Source organism: Triturus cristatus, chromosome 1_2, assembly GCF_964204655.1.
Source record: "Triturus cristatus chromosome 1_2, aTriCri1.1, whole genome shotgun sequence".
In the NCBI taxonomy this organism is placed as follows: domain Eukaryota; kingdom Metazoa; phylum Chordata; class Amphibia; order Caudata; family Salamandridae; genus Triturus; species Triturus cristatus.
This window is the reverse complement of record NC_140580.1, coordinates 294,779,356-294,802,794: the sequence shown is the minus strand read 5'-3', so window position 1 is coordinate 294,802,794 and position 23,439 is coordinate 294,779,356. Positions and strand designations below refer to the sequence as shown.

Below are 23,439 nucleotides of genomic sequence, written 5' to 3'. Positions count from 1 at the left end.
TGGTAGGTGGGTTAGGGACATGTTTAAGGTTGTGAAATGCATGAGGTGATATGTAGTAGTAAGTAGAATTTTCTATTGCAGCGCGCACAGAGAAGAACTACGTCATTGGTACCAACCCAGCCACACCTCTGAAGTCACACCCTCCTTCCCTTGTTTTGTTGCCCTGTTTTCCCCTGGCGTGCCATCCGGTTCTCTAGGGTTTGATAGAGACGGAAGGCCGTAGGGGAGGACGGAGACTTACTCTTCTGATTCCGGACGCTCCTGCAGAAGATCCTGCGAACCATTACACCCCTCTCCATGACGGGGCGGGCATCTCTAATTAAAATGGTAATACTTCCCCAACTGCTCTATTTATTTTTAAATATTCCATACTGTCCAGGGGCCTTTTTTCTTAGGACACTCAGATCAGAACGGACGCACCTAGTATGGGGGGGAAGCAGCCGAGACTGCAATGGAAGGTACTCATCAGGCCGTATGCACAGAAAGGGTTCGGAATACCAAATTTTGAACTCTATTACCTTAGCGCACAAGCTCACTATGCATGGTTTTGGGTGAAGCAGCCAAGGTATATGCCACAAGTAGCAGCTGAGCATTGGCTCGCACACCCCACTCCAATAGAGGGAGTGATATATGACCCGGTCACGCCCAGAGACAGGACGCCGACCACTCTCACATGTACAACAGTGGCTTGGCAACACATAGGGCCCATGTTGAATGTCACCATACTCTATTCCCCATTATTGCCTCTCAGTTATCATCCGAGTATACCCCTGCTCCAAGAAACAATATTTCACGACTTTAAAGAGCGCACTCGCATTAGCACTTGGGGGGACCTATACCATAATGGTCGCTTTCGCACTGTTGAGCATGTCTTCCAGGGCCTGCAACAGACCCCGCTTGATGTCTTTCTATATATCCGCCTTAGACACGGAATTCGGTCTTTAACCCCGGACTTCCCAGCGGAGCCTCAGGCTCTAGCTCCGCTTGAGCTAATACTTAAAAGTACGATGAATAAACGCCTTGTCTCCCTAATGTATCGGACGGTGCACACGCAGAGTGAATTGCCGGCCATGCTCTCCTGCACGCGGTGGAGCGAGGAGCAGGGGTTCGTCCTGACGGATGAACAATGGGAATATTGCTGCTTGCAAACTGAGAGGGTCTCGGCTAGCAGCAGGCTCCGCATAATACATTATAAGTTTCTTCATAGATTATATTACACCCCAGCCAAGATGCACAGATATCATCTTGCGCATTGCACCCACGCCACTGATGGCGCTGCTTGGCTATGTCAAACCAATACAGGCAACACATCGTATATACGTTGCTCTCGTTCTACTCATCGCTAAGAGGCGGGTGGCTTGTCGCTGGGGCAGGGGACGGGCGCCCAAATTTAAGGAATGGATTGATGATTTGGTGGTTTGCCAAGAACGACTCACCACATATGCTGAAATGCTGCCTAGTGCCTCTAAACCTAGGGATATCTGGTACCCCTTGACATGTTACCTATTGTCGCACCCGCGTGGGCCTGATTCCTCTGACAGAGAAGTACCTACACAATAAACTTTTTAATTGCAGTAGGAGCGACATAGTATTTCCCCTAAGTGACACTTACTTCACTCTCAGATAGAATATTTCAAAGAGAAAAATTGCAGTCAGTGGTATGGACTCCCTACTAGCGTTGCGTAATAACATTGCGAGCACTGTAATGAGTGGCCGGATGCACCCAAGGGAAGAGGAGAAGGCCCAGAATATATAAGCATGAATGCAGGGTCTCCTGAAATGAACAACAGCGAGATCACACAAGACAATAACAGGAACATATTCACACAGGTCGCGTCTATGTCTGCATACAAACTTACATGGATATGTAGTAAGGCAAAACTGGCATGTGAGGGAGACAGGCGCATTATACCGGGTGCACTGTCATCTACCTCCTAATGCACTGCTGATATAGTGAAATGCTTTGATATATTATGTGAGATGGACTAATGCTATCAATGTAGGAGAAACATAAGAGCTGTTGATGTACTAATTATTGCTTGTAATGATTCTCATGATGTTTTTGTTTGGTTGAAAAACAATAAACAGAATTTACAAAAAGAAAAAAAAAAAGTCTATACTCTTCCCTAGACTACCCTTAACCTAACTGCAAGAATGTCTGAATTGTCAGTACGAAGCTCTTTAATGTTGAAGATTAATGCAATGCTAATTAAAATTAGCAAGCCTCCAGATGGGCGGCCTGGTTTTGAAGCTACTGCTGGCTTATAGAGGATCACAAAGCCTGGCATAAATATAGGTTCTAAACTCCACGTTTCCTGAAATATACAAATATCATGCGAATTGGTAAACGCAATCCATTGTGGTAGCTATAGCTTGCTTCTTACTCCAGCCACGTCCCATGAAGCAATTTTGAGCTGGTGCAAGCCTGTAAGCTGTATTTTATCGTAATTAGCAGGATCGGCTTCCTGGCCCATGGTATGGTTGCGAGCGTCTAAAGCAGTGTCAGGAACTGCAAAAATCCTATGTTAATACAACAGGAGAGGAACGGCTACTTTACTGAATACTGCTGGTCAGATGTGAAATATGTAAAAATAAAATGTGAATGTTACCAACTTTTCCAGCGGTCAGAGAATGTTTGACAGGAGAGGACTGTACTTACAGTTTAGATAAGCAATGCCCTGGGAAAAAAAGCTTATTTTGGCAACAGTTTGTAAATTGGATAGAATATTGATGAATGATTACAGTCTGGCAGCTTAAATACAATAATCTGAGAGTCACTTGATTACATCGTATCAGATGTTGGACGTGTGGGTAATACCTAAGCATCTGCAAAACATCCTAGATGTACATTCATTTGTGGTTTTGGTACAGATATAGAAAGGGAAGTTCCCCTGTTGTCTCCATGCTTACTAGAGCGCCGCCGGAAACAATAAGAGAACGATTAACCTAATAGGGCTTGAAGTTTTAATTCATGAACTTCTGCCATTGTGAGTATTTAGTGTCCCTTAATTTTTATGGCTGAAAAATGAATAACATTTAAACCATGTTTTTCTATATTAATATTGTGGACTGCCAAAGAGGAACTCTCCAAATAAGTCTCGCTTCTGCATTTTGAATGATCTGGAGCCTTCGAATTAGAAAGGCACGGAGTCCCAAATAGAGACTGTTGGCATAGTCTAAACGAGAGGTGACCAAGGTATGCACCACTGTTTTTCGTGTTACTTTATGTACCGGGTGCAGCAGCTTCCTTAAAGATTTGAGTCTGGTGAAGCAGACAGACGATACATGCTTAATTGGAGTGGAACAAAGAGGGCTCAGTCAAATACTATACTTAGATTTCTAGATTGCCTGAATATGCAATACAAAATTGAAAGTGTGAATATACTTTAGTGCTTCTATTACATTCATGAATTGAGGGGGATCTGCAGATAAAGATATCCACCAAGTATTAAACATGTTTAATATCATTACACTATATACGCATTTCATACTTAACTGCAAAGCTATAGTAATTTCATGATTTTGAGATGGCCAGTAGGTAATGGCATCTAGCAAGTAACCACAGAAATACACGACATAGCAAAGGATAATTTAGCAATATGGTATTAAGTACCAGAGGCTAAACACAGGTCATAAGGATAATTTTCTAGTTCAACAGCTATGTGGATTTTTAAAGGCAGAGCAATTACATACACAGAAATATTCGTACTGACTGGGGAGGATTATAATGCATAGTGTCAGTCAAAACCAGAGATTTTTTACGAACTCGAGCTTGGTGGGTGTGGGAAGGATTTAACAGAAAAATAAAACAAACAAAACCACAAGGGTGGCTCTAGACATGCGGAGGCTGGATCGGGAAGGGGGGGGGCCGGGGGGGGGGCGGGGGGGGGGGGGGGGGAACGCTAGGTCTACTTAATCTGGAATTATTCTATTATGCAGTGCATACTCAGCATGCTCCCAAGTAGGCATTAGAACTAGGAAAAGAAAATGCTGAGGGGGACTTATGGTGCCGACTCACTGATGGGAGTTGCCTATGCAAGAAATCAGGATCCCACAGGTATATCTTAACACAATTAGACAAAAAGTATGGTTATGGAAGAAGAGAAGATAATCACGAGTGTACTGAAAAGTCCACCGTTTGCCAGGGAGCTTCGCAGCTGGAATCTTCAACCTCTCCAGTGTCTCACAAAAGATATGTTGCTGTTGCAATGCATAGAAGTAGGTTGTGATGTATTGAGGCACCCTGGGAAAAACTTTCTTCCCGTACAGGAACCCAGTAAACATTCAGGGGTGGGGCCGGACCAATTATTACAATTTGTTAACTTGGAAGGCGCAGCCAGAGAAATATGGACTGATTTTCCAAACGCTCCACCTGTGAACAAAACCAATGAGGCAGTTTTGCAGCTGGGCTCTGGCAGACATTTGGGAACCCACATGTAGAGGGCACCGAAAATAGCCAGACTAAGCAGCATCAAGAACTCACAGACGGGGACTGGACGACAGCCACAGGGTTGTTAAAAAAGGTCTTGGTACATTTTAATTACCTACACCACACAAACATGACCCCCCTACTTACTATAAGCGAAGTATATCTGGGCAGATCGTCACAGTGCCAGAGGTGTGGTGCAGAAGGGGCTACCTTTATAGACCTGGCATCGACATGTCAGGGTGTCTATGAATTCTGGAAGCAATTGCAGTAAACGGAGATCCAGCTCGATGTCTCTCCCAAATAATGTCCATTGGGAATGTATTAGTAAAGCCAAACACAGAAAAATGCAGCATACATTTCTATAGCTAGGGCTGCTCTTAACAAAAAGGCAAGTGGCATTTGGCTGGATGGATACCAAAGTGCCCAATATTGATTCCTGGGTTGGGGAGGAGTCTGAATTGGCATGTGGGGAGGCTCGGTGGCAGACTAACACCTGCGTTCCGAATAAGTGATATGCAAGTAAATACATGATGTTTTTGGTAGGTTTAAAGACGAAGGGCAGAGATCATGTTCATAAGGTTTGTTGATGGCATTGATACTGTACAACACGTGGGGTAGTTAACACAACTGTTATTATTTCAACGCGTAACGAACGTAATTGCAAGTCTGTTCTTTGAGATGTCAATCGTAGTAATAAAGTTGAAAAGAAAATAAACCATGACATTGAGGGAGATAACTGCCACTATACCATAGTGAAAATGGTATCAGTTAGCCGCCAAAGTGCCATCTATTGGAGTGCATGCACCAATAAAAACAAAGGATACCACATTAGCATGATTCAATAATAAAATGCCACAGATGAATGACACCTTGAAACTTCTCTTGCAGTCTAGGTACAAACCCCTTGGTGTTACATCTCCTAAAGATCTTGTATGAGAGCAGCATAAAAGACAACGCTTGAAGAAGAAGGTCAAGGGTAGAGGAGCAAGCATATTCAACTTGTCATTGCACATGTGAATGACTGACAAAGCCATCTGGTACATAAAGAGAGTTTACAGGGATAGCAGGCCTCGATTGATCACCACTGCATAAGATAACAAACCAAAGGCACCCTACCACATCATTATCAACCAATTTTAAAATAATATTTTTACAAATATAACCAACTTCAAGTTCTGCCACAATAACTATAAAAATTAACAATCGTGTTTTGGAAACCCTTTGTAGATCAGTAAAATCTTAAACCCAAATAAATGTGTACATCTAAAACCGCACAGCACAGCACAAGCCCATCTAAACCTTGCACAATACTCCTACAAACAAGGCGAACTGAGGAACGACTGATATTTACAATGAGGAGATTGTACAGTTTGTGGTGGAAATGTGCATAATCGCCCATATATTTATAGATGCAGAGTGCACTTTTACAGTTGGGGGTCACAAATTCTACCACACACACCTTAGTCTCCAACTGAAATGAGATAAAGACCCATAAGGAATTAAAAACACAGAAAATGGAACTAGCAACTAATTACATAAAACTAAAGGATTAACCCCCATTAGGCAAAATTCTAATGAAAATAAGGCAGAGGCATATCTTTACGCCCATTTTAAAACTTACCATCTGACATGTCCTTCAAAACCAAGCTTTCTAGCTGACCCCACTCTGTGTTGAGCCGCTTCATCAGTTTGAAAGCATTCACCGGATGGCCCAAAAATTCCTCTGGGTCTTTTACAGCGGTATTTGTAAGTTTGTCTAGTTTTTCAGCCCATCTACAACAACAACAACAAAAAATGTTAAATACATATCATTAATATTTTTTGAGTACGAAAATGTCATACAACAGAAAATTCAGTTCTGTTACTCCATTTAAATGGCGAACATAAGTGCACTGAAATTGACCAGAAAGGCGGTGAAACTTTCAATTCATGCTAAATCCACTAGCAATAGGACAGAGTTCTGCACAGGTACACTCCTATATTCTAAAGCCCCCGCAGAGAAATGCAGAACAAGTTCTTGGAATCTAAGGAGCTAATCAGTGTTGCATGGGTTTTATACGGCACCTTCCAGGTGATTGGTACTAATGGATATCTAATATGGATCTCTTTGATGCGAAGCACAACACAAACTATGCTTAAAGTAAATTGATGTTGAATATATAGACATACTTTGATATAGAATGCCAGTGAATTAATGCCCCGGCAAGAATAGGTCTACATAAATTATTCATACCGATTACAAGCCACTTATTGTACTGAAATGGACCACTCGTGATATTATACAAGCTCTTTTAAGATGCTACCACATTCAATTTGTACAATTCCCGGGGACAATAATTCTTTATTATTTGGTATTAATCTTCGGGCATTTATTTAGCTATATGTATTGACAGAAGAAAAAAATTGTGCCCTCACCGAGCACTGCTAATTAACCTACATATTAGATCACTTATGACTTACTGTGACATTATTGGTATCACTGTAAAACGTTTGCAATTAAATTAAATTATGGATGAGAAAATTGTACTTGGTAAGGGCAAGAGATGCTGTTACCTTAGGACCTTAAGACACGAGTTATTGTTACTTAAGATAACTAGAACCAGTGAATGTCAGTGGTTTTGTATGTTCAAAATGTTTTGTTGTCACTGAACTTTCACCCAACTCTAACGCTACTTTAACCTTTGGTTTTTCCAGTGACATTCTAGGTTTTATTTTCCCGTAAAGTACGATTTTATTACCATACATAAAGACAAACCCCTGCAAGCAGACATCCCTCATCCATTGTTGCAGCCGCCTGCCCCAAGCCAATAAGGGCTCCAGAGACATACGTTTCCCTGCCAGCGCTCCTGCGGGCAAGGAAACTTTGTCCTGGGGTGGGCTCATTGGGACACAGTATGTGACCTGGCCTCAGGGGCTGGGGTCCATCGGACCTATGAAGGCTTGGTGAGGGGCTGCGCATCCCCGTCCCCATATTACTATAATTTAGCCCCAGGGGATGGGAAGCCCTGGCCTCTTAGTGGCATGGGGAGGGAGATCCTCAAATGATAAATGTGCTGTTCTGCCCCCAAAACATCCCCACCACCCAAGCCTTGGCCCGCTCAGAGGTTATTTTTTTTCCATAGCGCTGCAGATTTTTACCTTTTTGGTCAGAGGCACCCACCACCAGGTACAGTACAGCAGACCACTGGTGGCTTGCTAAAGATTTAATGCACCAGGACTCATGGAAATCTTGAAAGCCACTGTGGTGTTATTAAAATAACTTCTGGCATGTGCCAATTAGACTATGATGGAATATTATGGCTAGCTGTCAGGGAGATGAAATGTAGAGCTAACTCCTGAAACAACAAAAGTCCTTTTTTACACGTGGGTAAAATGCGCTCAAGGTTGACCACTACAAATAACATCTGTAAAGTTGAACAGTTTTTTCAGCAATAATGAAACAAATTGCAAAAATACTTCAGAATTGTTGAAAAAGATTAGGGTAAAAACGTTATAGCATATGATGGCAATAGATGATGGATGGAATGCTGAATATTGTCAAATATTCACGCCCAGTCACAGATCTTGGTTCAATCTATCTTTTTTTACATGCCATCCCACCCCAGTTTGGATTTAGACATATGCAAATCAGTCTTGAGCCTGCTCCAGATGGGAACAGTCCAACCAAATTGCCAGGTCAGACCCTACCTGGACAGGAAAACAAGCATCATGGGACTGGTTTCAGGGTATCACCCCTCATCAACCAAGCTAGCTTGAATCCAGTGGCCTAGCAAGCACAGGACCCACGTCTGGGCATACCCTTCCTGTAACCCGTCTTAGGATGCTTGTAACCGGTCCAGGGAATACCTGGCCAGCCAGTTTGGGCTCGACTTCCCATGGGGAGCAGTCAAGACTGATTTGCATAGGGTTTGGTCCAAACTTGAATGGCATGGTGAGCAAAACAATGGATTTGGGACCACTTCTCTGTACTAGGGGCAAGTGTTTGACATTGTTCAGTATTCCGTCCATCATTTGTTCTTTTGTTGCCCTAAGTGAGACGGGTATGCCCAGACGTAGGTATCTTGCTTGCCATGCCACTGGAGTCGAGCGATCCTGGCTGATTAGGGAGGACCTGGCCTGGAAGTTGGGGCTGGACTGTCCCTATGGGGGATCAGGGTCCACCCCGATTTGCATATGGCTGAGTCCAAACTGGAATGGCGTGGTGAACCAAAAAAAAAAAAAAGGATGCATTTAGACCCAGATCTCTGTACTGGGGGTGAGTGTTGGACATTGTTCAGCATTCCGTCCAACATTTTCTCTTTTTACATAGGGAAACAAAGTCGGCGTTTCAGAGGCATGAAATCCAAGCAGTGGTTGAAGAGTGTGCCATTTTGTAAACAAAAGTAGAAAAGGTAATAAAAGGTAATTAAGCCTGCAAAGGCACCAACATGAAAGACAGGTGCAAAAACGAAGATAAATTCAAAGACTTTGGTAGGTATAGGTGTAAGTTTGTGACGACAGACAAGGGAAGATATTGTGTCAACAAGAATAGATTCAAAATTAACAACAATTTCATTCAACATTTAAAAAACTGGAGAGACATACAAAAATAGACATGGAAAAAATGCAGTGAGGGAAACCAAATACCTTTCCAACAAAACTGGCAGAGATAACCAAAATACTAAATAAAAAGAAAGGATCCATGATATATGGAAGGGACAAGAAGTTGGGTGGTAAGAGTACGGAGGCCAATAGGCAGAGTAGATAAATGTAGTGTATTTTGCAACTCACACTTTAATTTGATCTAGCTTGGTTTCCTCTGCTTGGATATAATCTTTCAGTGAAGTCACAAGGTCCTTCTCTGTGTTGAGTAAGTCTGTCATGTGACCTAAAAGAACAAAGCCAAAAATGTGAGCTTGCATTAGCACATGGTAAGAGGTTTCACAAAATGAACACATCTTCAAACACAGCTTCTCACACCTATGACTGGATGCTCATGAGGTACAGGAAGGCATGTACACCAGATATAGAATTTATACCGATACCTCTTACTCTACCAACTTCACTAACTTAGAAATAGAATAACATAAGAAAAATAAAATCATGTAAGTGTTAAGCCTCACCCTTTCTCCAATCCCAACTTTTCACCTCAAAAGCAGTACTTTGAGCTGCAAAAGGTGCTGAATAAAATTATCTATAGAATAAGACTTGGACTTAAATATAACTATTTACTAGCTGGCAAGACAAGCTTGGTAGTACTGAAATTAACCTAAATCGAAGCAGCTAAGAGAAAATGAAGTCCAAAAGTCAAACAAGCCGTTTACTTAATATAGTGCAGTACCTAAAGGAAATAAATGCTAAATCCCTATCAGTTGTTCTGAAAAATACATTTTATAAACCGGAAGAGACATACAGGGATAGAGCAGATAAGCTAAACCTCGGAGACATGATGCACCCATAAGAAAGTTTGTATCCCGTATAGAAACATAGAAATAAAGATAGGATAGACTATATGTCAAAACAATACCATTTCAGGCCTAGAGTGCCAAATAAATGATGCAAAAAAGAAGCAGAAAACTCTGGGTAGTTCAAAGGTGTAGGTGGACAGCACCTCCTGTATAGAGCACCTTAAACACCAGCGACACTATGAATGTGCTTACCTAAAAAAAGCTTTGGATTGGTGAAATACCATTCACGGCAACCTAGAATTAACAAAAGAAACCCCTGACTCCCTTGTGTCTGGACAAAGCTAAACATCTCTGAAGAGCTATAATAATAGTGAAACACATGTCAGGGGTTGCTTTTGTTCATTCCAGGTTGGCTTGGATGGCATTTTACAAATCCAAAGCTGTAATATTGTGCCTGGATGGTAAAAGGCTTTTGCCATTTTGCAGCTCGGCATGGATGGCACGGTGCTAATCCTATGCTCAAAAACTTTGCAAGAAAAAAACAGACATTTGAGGTGAGCAAATTCAGAGTGTCGCTGGTGTTGTTTGGTGATCTATGCAGGAGCTTCTCTCCACGTAAATATGGGAACTACCCAGAGTTCTTTGATACACATATATTTTATTTTTTATGTACACACATTTCGCTAAAAGAGAAAAGCAGCTCTTACCAATGGATGTGAAGAAGTCAGCATGGGCACAGGAGTAAGACAACAGGCCCAACAACAAAACTCCCTTAAGGACTTCCATTGCTTTATTAATGTGGAACACCTAAAAATAAATCAGAAATGTTCTTTTATTCAATGCCTTATGAAACATGTTTTACACACTATTTATGATAGTTTTACAATCACATTTTAGAGGTTTCTAGTACAATTGTGACAAAAATTACACACAGTTAAATGAGATCTCTAAAGATTCTAATGGTCGAAATTACTGACTGCACAGCCTGAAGACCAATCTGTAATCCAAACTGCACCATTTGTCACTAAGCAGAAATATCTTAGGAAAAATACTATCGGCTTGTTCCTTGATCCCTTCTCTGGAAAGAGCAGGATGACTGAAAAACACTTGGGCAGATCAGAACAGACTAACACAGACTGACACTGAAAGGCGGAACAGGAGCCAACTATACTGAAAAGAACAGACACAATTACTTTTGTTCACGTTTGGGATACCATACTTTTGTTAAGGCCTAGTTAAAGTTGCTTATGAATTTTCTAACCAATGTAAAGAACTACATGTCAACTGACAAGTGCTAATAACCCACTCTAAACAAGTGATGCATGTAACGATCAAAAAGCCTTAACGTGAAATAGTTGCAAGTGTACTTTTCCTTAATGGATATCCAATGTTTGGAAAATAGACTAAATAAAACAAAATTGGCTCTGTGCAACTGCTTATTTAGCTTCCTAGAACAAAGATGGATGGAATGCTGAACACTGTGAAACATTCACCCCCAGTCACAGATCTGTGTTTAATCCATCGTTATTTTGCTCGCCACATCATTTCAGTTTAGACCCAGACTAATGCAAATCAGCTTTGACCCTGCTCCCCATGAGAACAGTCCAGCCCAAACTGCCCGGCCTGGTCCTCCCTGGACAGGAAAACAAGCATCCTGGGACCGGTTTCGGGGTATCACTCCATTTCAGCCAGACTAGCTTCTGTGTCTTTTGCTTTCTCGCCCTAAATGTGCCAGGTGCACACCGATGCGAGTCTCGGGCTCACTGTGCCACTGGATTCAAGCTAGCCTGGCTGATGAGGGGTGATATTCCTAAACCAGTCCCAGGATACTCGTTTCTGGTCCAGGGATGACCTGGCTTGGCAGTTCGGACTGGACTGCTTTCATGAGGAGCAGAGTCAAGACTGATCTGCATATGGCTGGGTCTGAACTGGGGCGGCACGGTGAGCAAAAGAACGATGGATTTAACCCAGATTTCTTGACTGGGGGTGAATGTTTGATTTGTTCTTCATGCAGTCCATCATTAGTGTGTGTCTTAATATTATTAAGCTTAGTCATAGCATAGTCTGTTGTAGCCATAGCATGTCTCCAGTCACCTGAAGAAACAGAAGACTTCAGAATCATGCTCTCGAGATATCAAAAAGAGGAAAACCTAAACACAGGTTTCACGTGAACGTAACGGTGGACGACCAACTACACAGTCATCTTACATGATTTTGCATCTTCGTTTAAGAACCGTGTTTCCACACTCTAGATTCTTGTTATACTGTGCACAAAACAGGACACCTATGACAGCAGTTCATGTTATTTTGGAATTCTGCTATTAAGACAGAAATAATACTTCTTAGCCTTCTGATAATATAAACCTATTCAATATATTTACATTATTCCTATGTCTAAGTTTTCATATGAATGATACAAGGTAAATGTCAGAAATCAGTAGTCATTTAATTGTCATTTGCCCAGATCAAAGCAATATACATGCAACAAATCAAGTATCGTTTAGGAATAAAAGTTATCAAAAATCAACATTTTTTTTATTCTCAGTTCTTGGATGTAAATTATAATTCTCTTCAGTGAAATCTGGTGTTCGAGATATTGTTCAAAATAAACTCTAAAAAAGGATCTCAACGGTTGTGCCAATTTTAGTTTAAGAAACTGAGGCAATGAAAAATAGTAAAAAATCTCCTAATTTAACAAAAGCATTGATAACATCAGTAGGCACGTTTGTTTATAGAGGGTAAAGAATTAATGTGTTAATTAAATTTGCAGTTAGTTGTAAGGCTCCGTGTAGCACGATTAGTGCACTTGTATATAGACAGTGGCACACATACATGGTGATCTCAATTATGTTCTGAACACAATGTTTTCATGATGTAAACATACATAGAAGAATCCATGCCAAAACAGTGGCTAGAAAAATGGAACAGCAAGTGGGTCTCATGGTCCCAAACTGGCTTAAATCCCATCATGTGTTGAAATACCTACTGGGAAAACCCCCAATAAATGGTTCTCTATCAAAATCAAAAAACAAATGTCCATTTTAGGTCGCAGCCTACCTGATAGCACAGCTGTGTGGTATGCGAAAGACATCTTGGGGAGTTTCAGAAAGTTGACATGGTAATGCATTATGCCCATTGCCTGCCATTGGCTTTGTGGTTTGTAACTCATGTTTTCTTCATTTCCATTTGCTGGCTTTATTTGCTTTAGGCTCCCAAGCTCGAGTTCATATCTCCCCATGCCAAAGCAGTATTTAAGGTTTTCCTACAAAAACTTGTTTTCTGTAATAAACAGACCCTTAAATCTTGTTCTAAGCTCATTACATTTGCTGTACACTATCAAATGTCAAGCTGTCTCTTTGCGGGAGCGTGGTTTTTGCATTGCTTTCGGCTGACTTCAAAGTGAGAGCGTTTACAGGAAAAAGAAATGCAGCATACTTTCTCCACAGAGCCTGCTTGTGTCTTTTTTAAATTTTATTTTAGACAGCCTTCTCAAAAGGGATATGTTCTTCAGCTGCACAAAACCTTTGCCTTTCATTCGTGGGGCATGAAGTTCACGATTGACATTGTCGGGGTGGGTGGAAGCATGAACTTTTCTAAAATCATGTTTGAAAACTATTACATACAAGAAAAAAACTTGCAAGTCACACTTGTTACTTGCTTTCTTTCACATTAATTAACCTGTAAATAAATGCTTGCCCGTTTTCAATGGGGAGCCACATGCAAAGTTTAGGAGGGAGCATGCAGACCACACTGATTTAGTCTGATGTACTAGCACTACTAAGATGAAATAGTTCTGAATGTGAATGAAATATATTTTTGCAAAGACTTTTTCATATTTAACACTTTAAAGAAAAAAAATCCTCTTCTTTGGCCAGTCCATTTAATTTGGGAAACTGCTTTTTAGGAACTAAGTACAAAACCGCATTTCAGTGTAAGCTTCAGCCTCAGATATGGTGATCTTTGGCAATTTACAGTTTATGGCCAATTAACTGTCAAGCACAGTATTAGACCTTTACACAGGAAAGAGCCAGTCACATTATGACACAATTTAACAATGCTTGGTTTTCACTTTGATGTGTAAAGCAACGGTTTTATTTATGACACATGTGACAACTCGTTTTGGAGAGGTGTTGAAGTTTAAAAGTACTTTTTATGAAAGCTTTTGTATTTATGTTTAGCTACACAATAATTATGAATTCAGTCTGCAACTGTGCCTTTTTCGGGACACAAATTACAGGGGCCAAAATGTTTGGGAAGCCTGATGAGCACTTATTATTGCTATATTTTCCAACTAAACAAGCAGTCACAAGTGCAGTTACCTCGCAGGCACTGGGGATAATGATTTGAATGGTGCAGCAGTGCGGTGGCAAAGGGGCCAAAAGATCTGGGAAAACCACTGAATACAGATTATTGCTATATTCTACTAGTACCCCTCCCCCCCCAAACTATGAACCAGCTAGGACGATACCTCTCTGCTCCCTAGCAGCTGTCTGCCGTACAGTGCTCCCTGTAGCACAGTGCGAACACTGCCTTCTCCACCGCAATGCTTCTGGACCCTACCCCTCTCCCCTCACGGCCTTCCTCCCTCACAGGCTTCCTCTTCTCCTCACCTAGGACACTGGCACACTTAAAAAGTACATATCACCTATTTTCACAGTACAGGCAGATTTTATACAAAAGCACTTAAAAGTTCTACAAAGTATTTCAGCGCTTTATAAAAGCACAAGTTATATTGCACAAAGACACTTTTTTATGGCACTGGGTAGATTACATGATTAGGCCAGGATCATAAGATTTTGAACCGACGCGAGACACGAAGCCGGTCCCCCAAGTTGGCAGCTCTTTGTTACTTCATGTCTTTATTATAGTCATATACACCATGTACAAAAAATAGACAAAAACAGATATTGAAAAGGTGAAACCTATTGGCTTTGCCAATGCTTGTTCTTTAATATTACATATAATACGATCTTTAAATACATGCCTTCAGGATGTGCACTGTCAAAAACTTCAACATTTGATTTTATTAAAATCTTGTCCATGTAGAATAGCAACCCAGGCGATCTACAGGGTGCAGATAGCGGACTTGCCTCTTAGTTAACTATTGGCATTGTCAGGGTGGGTGGAAGCATGAACGTTTCATAATAAACGTTTGAAAATTATTCCCCCCCCCCCCAAAAAAAAAAAAGCTTGCACTGATTTGGTCTGATGTACTACTACTACTAAGATAAAACAGTTCTGTATGTGAATAAAATAAATTTTTGTAAATATATAATAGAATTTTTTTAAAGACCATCTTATTTTACATGTTTGTTGTAGAATGTCTTTAAAAATGAAGGTGGCCCAAAAGTTATTTGTCCATGACACCCTATTTGCTTGCCTTCTTCCGTGTCAATCAACTTGTAAACAAATGATTTCCCATTTTGAACAGGGGGTTGCATGCAAAAGGTCAAGAGTACACTTGAGGCCCGCAGGCTATACATCTACAGGGACGTTATAGTATAGATTATATAGCAGCGCTAGTTTCAGTGCAGCATAGCTGCTAACTAAAAAAAACACACACAAAAAAACAAAAAAAAAAAAACACACCACAATAACGAAGTGAACGCTGGCTTTGTCAAAGTGTTTTATATTTACTTTCAGTCAAAAAACAGTGGCAAAGCCAAGAGATCTCCCAGAGGCAAGACCAATTAGGCTTTGCCAGTGCTGGTTTAAAAAAAAAAAAAAAAAAAAGTTACTTCAGCTCTAGCGATGATAAAATTAAGATTCATAACTAAAAAAAAAAAAAAAAAAAACACTGAAAATCTACTACCACATTTACTACAAAACCATAAACACCTCACAAAAACACTACTTTCTCACCCATGGGGGAAACTGCCTTTACAACACGGGCTAAGCCACGCGTGCCAATTCCCCCGCATCCGGGACCACGCTTGCCTTAATCACACATATGTGCAGTTAAGGCAGTGCATGGTCTAGATGCTTGGATGGGCGGGCACAGGAAGAGGATGGATCGGGAAGTGGGAGGATCGGGAAGTGGGAGGATCGGGAAGTGGGAGGATCGGGAAGTGGGAGGATCGGGAAGTGGGAGGATCGGGACAGGAAGCTCTGAACCGCGGTCTGGTAAGTGGGGCTGGGCCGAGTTTGGGGGTGGGGGTAGTTTTTAGGAGTGGGTTCAGTTTTTAGGGCTTAGAGCGGGGGACTCGAGTAGTTTGTTAACGTGGGAGGTCAGTTTTTAGGGCGGGATGGGACAGTTTAAGGATGGGGCAGTTTTAGGTCTGGGGGCTGGGTCGGGGACATTTTTAGGACGTGGGGGAGAAATTTAGTGCGAGGGGAAGGGATGTGATCTTAACCACGCATATCCCTTTACCACAAAAGGGTGTGTTAAAGGCATACATGGTAAAGGAATGCATTGTTGAGACCCATTCATTGTTGGGGCAGCGTTGTAGAGGCACGTGTTTAGCCGTGCATGCTTCTGTCGTACAACCCACCCACGCCCTGAGGACACTGGTGAGGATATTATTAAAGACATCTCTGATGCGGCTTCACAAGGCAATGAAAGGCTGCAGTTCCCCCTCGCAGACAACAGATGGCCTCAAGGAAATATATTTTGCATATAAACCAATAACCCAAAAAACACGATGACAACATAAGATAAAAAGTCCGCAGTTGCACAGCCTGCAGATTTACAACATCCACACTTGCAACTGCACCCTCCTAGTCATAGGTTTCCACCCTCAACATGTCAACCTCTCGCCACGGTAACAGTAATCTGGACAACCCATCCACCTGTCCATTTCTCAAACCTGCAATGTATACAATTGTGTACTGATACTCTTGAAAGCGAGCTGACCCCCTGGCCAGCCTCCCAGATCCCTTTCTTGCTCCTCCTGGGGACAGAATCTTCATCAGTGGCTTATGGTCCGTACGTAACACAAAAGAAACCCCCACAAATACATCCTGAAGTACTCTACTTCCCAAGCAGCAGCCAAAGCCTCCCACTCTATAACTGAATAATTCCTTTCTGATTCAGTTAAGAACGGAAGGCAAAAGCTACCGTCCTCTCACCGGTCTTATGGACTTGAGCTAACACAGCCCCAACTTCAACCGCAATGGCATCCACTGTTGAAATGGATGTCAATTTTCTGTCAAACGGAGTAAATACATTCGCAGCACATATTTAATTTTTTATAGTCTCAAAAGCTTCTTGATGATCATCAGTCCACACATAACTACACTCTTTTCTTAATAGCTTCTTGATTTGTTCTGTTTTTTCCTGCAAAATTTCTAACGAACTTCGAATAGTACTCGTTGAGTCCAAGAAAGGCTCTTAACTGGTCTTTATCCATTATTGTGGGTGCCTTCCCTCTAGCCTCCAAGAGATCCCTCTAGGGCTCGACACCCGCCGCTGGGGATGTATAGCCCAGATACCCTACTTCTTCCACCCAGAATTTTAATTTTTCTCTTTCGAGTGCCAAACCTGCATCAGCCAATTGATCCTATACTTCTTTCAAAATCATATTATTTTCCTTCTTTGTATCCCCAAACACCAACACATCGACCTGATAATAAACCACATTTTCCGTCATTTACAAAATTCTACCCATCATCCTTTGAAATACACTGACCACTGACACAAGGCCAAACGGCATCCTTGTGAATTGGAACACACCCTAAGTTGTGATAAATGCTGTGATGGCCATGTAATCAGCGTGCAGCTTAATTTGATGGTATGCACTGTGCAAATCTAGCTCTGAAAATAAACCTTCCTCCTTATACCGATAGCACCAACTTGAATTGATGTTCAGAAGTGGATAAATATCCACAATTATATTTTGGATTAAGGTGCGCAGGTCCACATAGAACCTAAAACTACCAACAGATTTGCCTGTGATAACTGGAGAACTCCAGCTAGATGTTTATATTGGTTCTATTATCCCCTGTTCAATCATCACCTCCAACATCCGTTTCACTTCATGCATTGCAACAATATAAACCTTCTGCACTTTATGTTGCATAGGCACAGCATTCGGCCTCACCAATATTTTATGCATATAACCCTTGAGTTCACCTATGTTTTCTGAAAACATCCTACACACCCCGTCCACTATGTTTTCCACAGTAACTTCATCCACTACCATGGCCTGATTAGGTGCTCTTGGATTAATGACTATATGCAGATCATATTGATATAGCCACCCCAAAATTGGCGGTCCACTACGTGCCCCATACACCTTACCCTCCACACTTCTTTCTTGAAAACGTATCTCAGTTGATAAATAGCCTATTATTTCTATCTTCTCCCCTTGATACCCATCAGGGTTGATCTCTTTTGGGAGTAAAGATACATTTGGCCAATGTCTCATATATATCTTTAGGTATAATTGTGTAGAACGATCCAGAATCCACCATCAAGTGAACACTTTCTGCTTGTATTAAAAATGATGCACAGGGCCTAGCCCTCCTTTCCGCTATATCTTGCTCATCTATATATAAAATCATATCAGTTATTTTCTCAGTACCCTCTACAACTTCCTCCACAACTGCCACCTTGAATTTGCTGTTCACTTTACACATTATAGCAAAATGGCCTTTGTGCCCACATTGTCTACACTCCCTAACTACTGCATAACAATTATTTGAGTCTGCTGTGTGAAAACTGATCCCACACCTAGTACACATCCTTTCAACATGTTTGGAGACTTTGGTCGACCTCAAAGTGCTACCAATATACTTATTTAGCACTTTTCTTTCCCCTAGATTAACACTTCCTTTCTCAGTGCCAAGTACCCCTATCTCTTCCTGCTGGATACACTATACACCTGTGGTGGTTTTTTCCATCTCTCTCATGCACAAATCCGACTGTTCTACCACCTTAGCTATCTCAATGGCATTGCATAATTGGGATTTTTTGCCGGCCAGAGCTTCTCCAGTATGTTTTTTAATTTCATCACTGGACCATCAATTGATCCCCGATCATCTCATCTCTCATTGATCTAAAATTGACATTTCATAGACTCTCATAACCTGGCCACAAACTGTTCAATTGTCCCATCAATACTCTGTGGTTGCATATAAAAGCGATGTCTGCACATTACTATGCTAACCTCTCTCGCAAAAAGTTCTCTTAACCTCGCTTTGGCTTCGACATAGGCTAAAGTTCATCCCCCACTATCAATAGCCAATGGCAAGTACTTGAACACATGTTGGCCTTCTTTTACTATTGGGCTTAGTAAAAATACTTTTTTCCTTGCTACACTGAAAACTACCATCCAAAGCCTTTGGATAATTTTCAAATATCTCTACCCATTCATCCCATTCAATTGATGGCACTCCGGGGTTGTTGTAGGAATGCCAGAGGTGGAATAATATTACAACAAACAAATGATGGACGGAATGCTGACAATGCATACATTCTCCCCCAGTCAAAAGATCTGGGTTAAATCCATCGTTCTTTTGCCCACTACACCACCCCAGTTTAGACATGGCCATATGCAAATCAGTCTTGACCCTGTGCCTCATGGGAACAGTCCAGCCCGAACTGCCAAGCCATGTCTTCCCTGGACCGGAATCAAGCATCCTAGGACCGGTTTCTGGCTATCAGCCGTCATCAGCCAGGATAGCTTGACTCCAGTGGCGTAGTGAACGATGGATTTAACCCAGATCTCTTGACTGGGGGAGAATGTATGCATTGTCAGAATTCCGTCCATCATTTGTTTGTTGTAACGCTTTTCGCCCTAAGTGGGATGGGTATTCCCAGACGTGGGACCCGTGCTCACTACGCCACTGGAGTCAAGCTATCCTGGCTGATGACGGCTGATAGCCAGAAACCAGTCCTAGGATGCTTGATTCCGGTCCAGGGAAGACATGGCTTGGCAGTTCGGGCTGGACTGTTCCCATGAGGCACAGGGTCAAGACTGATTTGCATATGGCCATGTCTAAACTGGGGTGGTGTAGTGGACAAAAGAACGATGGATTTAACCCAGATCTCTTGACTGGGGGAGAATGTCTGCATTGTCAGCATTCCGTCCATCATTTGTTTGTTGTAACGCTTAGAGGTGGAATAATGGCTGCTTCTGACACCTAGTGTGCCTATCACCGTTGTTTATATGCGATATGCGTAGGCACTTAAGTCCAAGGTGTGCCTATCACAGTTTCACCAACTCACAAAACTTAGAAGTACTATGACAAATCCTTCTTTGACTTTTGTATGCTCCCTCTAGTGATTACCTTCCAGTTCAGTAAGCGTGTCCAGGTGTGCCCATTACCAAAGTACACTCTACTCATCGTCTTCCAAGTGCAAAATTGCTGCTTCCAGTATATATCCTGTTACTTCAGTGTTGTTTTTTTCAGCAGGAGAATGTCAAATACAGCACCTTCAATGGACGTGAATGTAGATCATCAAATTTAATTTAAATGGCTGCCAGACGTTGGCTCACGTATCCTCCATAGGGCGATGGACCTTGTATGGCAACATGCACAGACTCCATTGCACAGTGCTTTCAGCAGCTGATCTCCCTTGCTTGGATCACGTCAGGGTGCACGGACCAGCTTTGAGTTCCTCGCTCACGCTGCAGCACCCTCTGTGCACGTGAATCCCCAACCGCAAGTCTTAAATTTCTGTCCCTTTTTCTTTATAAACGTCTCCCATAAACTCTGCTAGCACGCCGACTGCTTCGGTAATCGCTATTACCTCCTCTATGCACGAGTACAGTCTTCAATCCTTAATGCTTTCGTGCCGCTTCAGGGTTCTTCCTCACCAATAGTAACACAGTGGTCCTTAATGTGCGCAGCTAGAAAATCCTCGCCAATCTTGTGGTTAATAAAGCTCGTAGACGGTGATGATTAATATAAGTATTTATTACGCGCACAAGATACACTGCAGTTGGTGGTCCCTCTCCAGCCAGCAGACAACTCACTCGGGAAGAATCCACCTCTTTCACAAAACAGCATCACTCTAGATGCCACATTCTATATTAAAGGTACATACTTACACGCACGCAATGCCAAAACCCTAAGTACAACACAATACAGCCAGAAAAGAGGAAGGTGCAGGAAGGAGCTAGCAAGAGCAGGCAGAAAGGCTTGAAGTTGTAAAGTAATCCCTCATACAATTTAATTAAAGGACTGCGTTGGAGGGGGAAAGATGCACCCCAATAGCCAACAACATCAGATGATAAACACTCCTCTTGGTCCTCTGGGCTCAGCCAAGATGTGAATGACAAACTCTCACTCAAGTCAATGGCTGAAAGTGGCAAGTCAAAAAAAAAAAAAGGCAATGGGTAAAGAGGTTGGGGGATTGGGAGCATGGGTGGGGGACCGGACTCTGCAACTGTCAAACTTCCTGCCTACATGATACCTAGAGTCAAACCCTGGGTGGGGTGGGGGAGGGCGACACTAGTGCAAAGTGTAGTGAGATGACGATTAACATATGTGAAGTCAAAGCACAACTCCAGCCGCTGTTAAGAAGTTGAAAACAACAAAAGTATTGCAAATAAATTTAAACATTGGTGACCAACAACCTGCTGCCTAAGACAGTACATAAAAGTATCACGCAGCTACGCAATATACAGACATACATAATCCGAAGTGTAATGCCAAAAGCAGATACAAATAAGCTTTCATAGAGCAGCTATTGATAATCACAAATAGATAACATTACAACTCGAAAGTGGTGAAGACAAAGAACGTCAGAGACACCAAAGAATAAATGTTATTTACTCACCAGAACCTGAGTAAAGTGAGCCAGTACGACCTCAGCACCAGGTGCTGCGCTTACCTAGCTGGTCACAATATGAAGCGACTGAACATATCTTCGGAACTGTGGAAAGCTAAGAGAATGGAGGAAAAGACCTAGGTCATCTTTCCAAAAGTCAGCAACGATGATCCAAAGGCCAGCACATCTCAAGGCCTTCAAAATGGCTCACATAAATAGGTTCAAGACGAACAGACGAGTGAGCCGGAGAGAGCTCCATCCTCAATGTCAGCCACTCCTAGAAAAGACTACAACGCTGCCGCTTTCCTGAAAGCGCCATCAACCTTTCGATACCGCCAAAAAGTTTGATTACGAACGATACATCTTCAAACAATAACACCAGAAAGTTGGTGAAACCAGTGATGAATTTGTGGCGAGACTCGACACAGACATTGGAAGTTCAATTAAATTAATGATGAAGAAGCTATGAATCTGACAGATACTGACAGATGCTTGTCAGATTCCTTCAGCATGGGAATGCGGAGAGAAACTTAGTCTGGAGCGAGTGTTAATTGCTGCCAGAGCTGAAGAGCGTTCTGGTAGACAAGCTGCGGACATGGAGGTGCCCAGAATGTCATGAGTGTGAAAAGTAAGCCAAAACAAAAAGACTGCAGGACATAAATTGATGTCCACACCGAAAAATAAGTTGTTTTTTAGATGTGAACTTTCATTTCCACATGTAGGTAAATGTCCCGCTCTTGGACAGATATGTTAAGGCTGTGAAGAGGAGAACCATTTTGTGAGGGTTTGCAAAGTGAAGGAAAAAGTAAGTGCGTCATAGGACAAAGACAAAATAGCCACCAGAACGTTACACCCACAAGGCCAAGCGGCGACATCAGTTAAGACAAATCAACAATAAACAAAGTAGATCTTCATCTAAATCATCGTCAAACAGTTTTTCTCCACGAGTATCAAGTGAAAGTGCTGAAAATGATTGTGCCATATCAATGTTTACCACAGAAAAGAGTGCGCACGTTGGTTTGGCCGCTTGTGAAAAAAAATGTGAGTCAACGAAAGACCGACATGCCAAAGCATCAAAGTCATTCAAGCATTGTTGGAAGATTCCACTGAAAGTAGATGGTTGTTCAATACCTTTATTTACAGACAGTGGGCATCGATAAACATTAAGCTTGAGAAGAAATACAATAAATTATCTCCATTACTGGAATTTACGACATTGGCCACCAAAGCGTATACATAGGCTGCATCGATGCCCGAAAAAGAAAAAAACTGGGTTCATATGTAGCAACAATGAAACACAAGAAAACAGGGGTGCAAGCACCCAGCCATGTGCTTCAAGGCACGGCATCAAGTGCCTGTCTACTCACTTTCAGCACAGCTGCAGATATGGGATCGATTTCCATGAATCACACATGAATGCTCACCACGAAATAGTAAGTCAGTTCCCTTGATTATTTCATGGTTTGGGAAAGCTTAAAACAAAGCAAGTAAAGTTACATAATAATAAGTACATCCATTTTGTTGCTCAGAGACACAAACAAATTGCTTTTCATCTGCACAGCGGTGTTGAAAAAGAACTTGAGTAGCTACTTAAGCATGATACTATTGAGCGTTTGACCGGTTCAACGCCATGGGTTTCTCCCATAGTAGCAGTGCCTAAAAAGGACAGTGACCGAGCTGCACAAGGGCAGTGTAGGAGCTGTACGTATATCCGCTGAAATACACCAAGCAAACAAGACAATTAAACGAAAACCGCATTCAGGTCCACACATTGCTGACATAACGCAATTAAATGGTGCAATTAAATGGTGCAAAGGTCTTCTCTCTCCTCGATCTAAATAAAGCGATCAGCAATTAAAACTCGAAGAAGATTGCAGTAACATTACAACTTCTTCTACACATGTTGG

The 23,439-nt window shown here is 41.9% G+C and overlaps 1 protein-coding gene across 6 annotated transcripts in view; it reads right to left on the bottom strand.

Moving 5' to 3' along the window:
* Window positions 1-23,439, bottom strand: part of P4HA1 (prolyl 4-hydroxylase subunit alpha 1) — a 346,224-nt gene that overhangs the window by 283,531 nt on the left and 39,254 nt on the right. For all 6 annotated transcript variants that reach the window (XM_085603803.1, XM_085603809.1, XM_085603814.1 and 3 more), the window contains exons 2-4: window positions 10,524-10,623; window positions 9,200-9,296; window positions 6,051-6,202 (exon numbers count right to left, since the gene is read on the bottom strand). In XM_085603803.1, the coding sequence (XP_085459929.1) occupies window positions 6,051-6,202; window positions 9,200-9,296; window positions 10,524-10,602 (328 nt within the window). In that variant the 5' untranslated portion in view covers window positions 10,603-10,623. The remainder of the gene's footprint in view (window positions 1-6,050; window positions 6,203-9,199; window positions 9,297-10,523; window positions 10,624-23,439) is intronic.